This window comes from Rhododendron vialii, chromosome 5a (genome assembly GCF_030253575.1).
Source record: "Rhododendron vialii isolate Sample 1 chromosome 5a, ASM3025357v1".
Classification (NCBI taxonomy): Eukaryota; Viridiplantae; Streptophyta; class Magnoliopsida; order Ericales; family Ericaceae; genus Rhododendron; species Rhododendron vialii.
In genome coordinates, this window is record NC_080561.1 from 17,597,810 (window position 1) to 17,602,816 (window position 5,007).

Genomic DNA, 5,007 nt, shown 5'->3' on the forward strand with positions numbered 1-5,007 from the left:
TTCTACAAAAATAAAATCAAGTTTGGAAGATCCTCTATTTTTTCCTCCCCATACTCGAGTATCAAACTCCTCACTCAGAATAAGAAATAGAGCGTGAGTTGGAGTTATTTTGATCTATAGAAATAGAATCCATTAAACTTACAATTGACACTTTTCAATTGACTTTCTGCAAGAATCTCAATAAAAACTCGATACCCTAATAAACTGCCCTCAATCTACTTCGCTTATACACTAAAACTCGTCAAAAAAAAGTGCAAACGTATCTCATGCAAATGCATTCACAAAAGAACCCTTGACCGTTCTGACAACGTTAGCCCAAATATAAGTACAAATACGAAATTTAAAGAAAAATGAGATTCATAAACATAGTTCCATCAAAAAGAAACCAAAATGGGGATAAGGGAATATTAATGGGAATGAAATTTCAACTAAAAAATAGCAACCTTTAAGACGAAGAGCAGCAAGCCTTCTTTGTATTAGCTTCAGAACCTCCAACAACAAGAGTTTTCCCCTCTTTTATGCTAGCAGGCACCGAATCCTCTGAAGCAAGCGACTTCTTGCTAATTATCCGGTATATCTCTGAGAGAATCATTTGGAAAGACTTCTCCACATTTGTTGCTTCCAGAGCTGATGTTTCAATGAACGAGAGCCCTTCTTTCTCAGCATAGCCTTGGGCATCCTCTGTGGCAACTGCTCTGAGATGCTTCAAATCGGTCTTGTTCCCTATAAGCATGATGACAATGTTGGCGTCCGCGTGGTCCCTCAGCTCCTTCAACCACCGGCTGACATTTTCAAAGGTTGTTGGTTTCGTCACATCGTAAACCAAGAGAGCTCCCAATGCACCCCTATAGTAGGCACTAGTGATTGCTCTGTATCGCTCTTGTCCTGCTGTGTCCCATATCTGAGCCTTCACAGTTCTACCCTCAACCTGAACGAGGCAGGAATAAGTACAAATCAGAACACCAGTTACACACATGCCACCACAGTCCACAAACTTAACATACCTGCACCTCCAAAATAGGCACAGCGGTATGTAGAAAGACCTCATTTTAACACAAATAATCACAAAAAAAAAAAAGAAAAAGAAAGAAAGAAAGAAAAACTGAAGCCACTACTTGGGCAACATGTATGTTGGGAAGAAAAGAGAGGAGAATAATGCTAATCACAAGGCAAATTTTGGTGGCATGCTGCGAGCACTAATTTTTACCAAGGATGCAACATGCAAGCAGTGTAGTTGAATTAAAACAAATATCATGTAAAGTTGAGCCATTGTTCTGTATACAGTATTGGAACGTAGCATTATACAAAACACATAAGTGCAAGAGCCAACACAAGGGGTGCGTGGGCCCCTGCACAACTCCAAATTTTCCCACTAATGATATCAGTTTGTCATGTCAATTTCAAAAAATTAGACAGGATTGACCCCCTCAAGTCTTGAGTGAAAAAAAAAAGTTGGGGAACAAAAACTCCTGAAGTTCCAAGTTATGAACCACTTTTTGGTCATGGTACAAAATAAATGGCGGTTACGTATATACAAACAATCTTGCGTTCGCCACAGGCTCACAGCATAAGCGTAATCGAGTTTATGCTGAAGAAATGGATAATCCGCTTTTAAACATAGGGCATCTTAGTAGTAAAGAGAAATGAAAACCAAAGCTTATCTCCAATAGGTTAGCACAAGCACAAAACATTCAAATATTCACTTATAGTGTGTTAATCAATACTGCTTCGCATGCAGAAATAAATAAAGTGCACAGAATCTAAGTTTGGAGTACTGTGGTAAACATATATTGCACTATTTTGACAGACTTATGAAGGTATCTCCATCTGCTTGGGTCTACATCTAAAAGGTCTTAAAAGCCTTAGATTCTTCCTTTTAATCGATAAATATGAGTATATTTTGCCAGCCACACCCAACTGGAGTAGTTCACAGCTTCAACATGTTATCGGACCTGCAACCAGAAATCAATTCATGGTCTGAGGTTCTACACATCAAGGACTATTAGGAACAGAAAACCACAAATTACAACAGATTCTCAACTGTTTATATGATTACAGTTGTTGTCCAAACAAGGCCATTTTGGCTCGAGATGGGAGTTTCATGCACGACACATCACAAAAGAGAACAGATGAAAGACATGAAAGCATAGCATCTATCCAAAGTACAAAATCCATACAAGACGACAAGCCAAAAGCCAGCCATGGTCCCTGTAAGTTGTTTGATAACTTGATTTGCAAATGCACAACAAATAAACCTTCTTTCAAATGCCCTGTAAGGATCACAATAAAAAAAAAAACACAAACATCTATAAGGCTACTGGCAGTACAAAATGCTAATCATTTTGTTATCTAACGAGGCTTTTAACATGGAAGATGTCTAGTACTCTTGTTCATGAGCAAAGGCTGGAAAAACAGTGCAATACGCTACAACTCAAAGTACACGCAGAATTGCTTTGAACTCCAAACTCGAGCATTATATGCTAAGTGCTCCCTCTCTCAATCCTCACTCTATGCTCCCACGCTCACCCTCGCTCGTGCGAATTTTAGTAGCTTGTGATGTTTTCGGAGGATGCATTCATGTTCACGCTTTCACTTGCTCTTGCACATCATGTGACTAATAAGTTAATATCAAGTCCATGGAGAGAAATACAGGCCATTGAAATTGCATTGCATTAAGAGTGTGCAGAAAGATATTGGCACAATTTTTTTTAAAGTACCGTACATCGGGTTAAGGCAAAAGAACCCCAATCCCGTGTGGCTCCACTCTTCTTGAGAAGCAATACATCTGTTAACAGTGTATGGGCATCTATCAACCACAGGTAGGTTCGGCCTCAATGGGAACAAAATAGAGCACCTAATGATGAATCTACAAAAACAATTACAACGAAATCAGATGCTCACACCATATACTTCTAAGTTCTGAGTTTCATTTTTTAAATGCATAAGGATTAAGCTTTATTTCGAGACTCCAACTTCAATAAGAATCCGCATACAACACACACAGACAAAAATCAGTTACTAGATTTATCAACATTCTATAACTCCCATCGTCTTCCGAATTTCCCACGCACAGAATAGATGATTTCATTTCACTATGGATATACAGAAGACACACATCCATGCCCCTTCCGAGTCAGAAGAACCACTAAATTACATAAAGAATACAGATAACCCAAACCACATTACGCGAATACCTAATCTATCATATTTGAGGTGCGAGCGCGTACAAATCCAGATCCATGCCAAACCAATTCACGATATATGATATCCAAGAAATCCATGTTTTGGTTTGGGTTTTGAGGGTAATGAGTGGAGAGAGAGAGAGATGAGAGTATAATTGGAGAGAAAACTTATTGGGAACTGTGCGCAGAGATGGAGGTTGATTTTAGAGACCCAAAGTGAACAGTCACTATGATGGACTCCAGAATCATAAACAAATCACCAAAAACCAATGAAAGGGAGAAACAAATAGGCATAATTGAAGTACTAGATGTTGAAGTGGAACAGTGTTAAGAGCGAGCAGGCGATTGCACAAATAAATCTGAAAAAAAAAAACAACTACAATTACAAATAAAAGAGAGATACATAGATGCAAATAGCTGCAATTCGAAATTCAAATACAAAGTTAACACGTGAGAGAACACCAAAAACGAAAATGAGAGTAGAGCAACACTTTTTAGAGAGAGGGTGAGACTAGGTTTTAGAGAGAGATCCATTCTAAAGCAATTCAGAATATACGAGATCCAAAATAAATAAATCCCCAAATCGATGTGTGTGTGTGTGTGTGTGTGAGAGAGAGAGAGAGAGAGAGAGAGAGAGAGAGAGAGAGAGAACAGATATGCACAATTAAAATACTGAAAGTTGAAGTGGAACAGTTCAAGAGCGAGTAAGCGATGACACAAACAAATCTGAGATAATATAAATACAAATTACAAACTAAAAAGAGATATACAGAAAACTAACTACAATTCAAAGTTTATACACAACGTGAACAAGTGAGAGATTACAGAAAAAGAAAATGAGAGTGGACCAAATATACTTGTATAGAGAGAGAGAGAGAGAGAGAGGGTTTGTATATACTTGGAGGGTGCGGGTGGCGAATTCGACGCCGATGGTGGATTTGGACTCGAGGCAGAACTCGTTGCGGGTGAATCGGGAGAGGAGGTTGGATTTGCCCACGCCTGAGTCGCCGATTAACACCACCTTGAACAGGTAATCGTACTCCTCGTCCGGTCTCCTCGCCATCTCTCTCTCTCTCTCTCTCTCTCTCTCTCTCTCTCTCTCTCTCTCTCTCTCTCTCCACGCGTGCACGCTCCCTGGTGAATCGGTGGGAGGAGAAGAAGGGCACAGAAGAGATCACTTCCTCAGTTTACCCAAAAAAACGAAAGAAAAAGAGAGATCACTCCCTCCCTCTGTCGCTGGGAAAATTATGTGCTCTGGCACTCAAATGGATGGAGTTGGACCGTAGTCCACACATTTGTAACAGGGCAAGCAATGTTCCGGTAGTAACGAGCCCAACACCCAGGGGTGTCTTTTACCAGTAATGCTACACGCACAGCAACTGTGCACAGATTTTGTGTACAGATTTTTTGTGGGGCCCACTACGGGTCCCACACAAATAATCCGAGCCGTTCATTAAATGTAAAACATTTTTTTAAGGGCCCCCTCAAAAAATCAGCTCAATCCGATACTCATAGATGCCTGATTCAATCACTTAACTTTTCATTCGAATCTTAGGATAATGAAAAGTTAAATGATTGAATCAAACACTTATAGATATCGGATTGAGCTGATTTTTGGTGGGGGGCCTTGAAAAAATGTTTTACATTTAATGAACGGCTCGGATTATTTGTGTGGGACCCGTAGTGAGCCCCACAAAAAATCTGTGCACAAAATCTGTGCACAGTTGCTGTGCGTGTAGCATTACTGGTCTTTTACTGCCGGGGTTTGATACAATTCGATTTTTGGGATAGGCCAACCAGTTAAAAGGAACCAACGGACTTGTAA

At 39.8% G+C, this 5,007-nt stretch overlaps 1 protein-coding gene across 3 annotated transcripts; it reads right to left on the minus strand.

Moving 5' to 3' along the window:
* Nucleotides 1-248: 248 nt before the first annotated feature.
* Nucleotides 249-4,449, minus strand: LOC131326242 (ras-related protein RABA2a). Of its 3 annotated transcripts, none has more exons than XM_058358947.1 (3): nt 4,304-4,449; nt 4,081-4,263; nt 249-928 (listed from the first exon to the last, which is right to left on the minus strand). In XM_058358947.1, exons 2-3 carry the CDS (start codon nt 4,243-4,245, stop codon nt 446-448), a joined length of 648 nt encoding a protein of 215 aa, XP_058214930.1. In that variant the 5' UTR covers nt 4,246-4,263; nt 4,304-4,449; the 3' UTR covers nt 249-445. The 3 variants fall into 3 exon arrangements, with proteins under 3 accessions (XP_058214930.1, XP_058214929.1, XP_058214928.1); XM_058358946.1 differs by having other exon boundaries at nt 4,081-4,273; nt 4,304-4,437; XM_058358945.1 differs by having other exon boundaries at nt 4,081-4,269; nt 4,304-4,427.
* Between the last annotated feature and the right edge of the window lie 558 nt (nt 4,450-5,007).

Coding starts and splice junctions, on each gene's coding strand:
- LOC131326242 (XM_058358947.1), bottom strand. CDS start 4,245: ATGGCGAGGAGACCGGACGAGGAGTACGATTACCTGTTCAAGGTGGTG. Junction 929..4,080: donor TCGCCACCCGCACCCTCCAA/GTATATACAAAC, acceptor TGCCTCGTTCAG/GTTGAGGGTAGAACTGTGAA.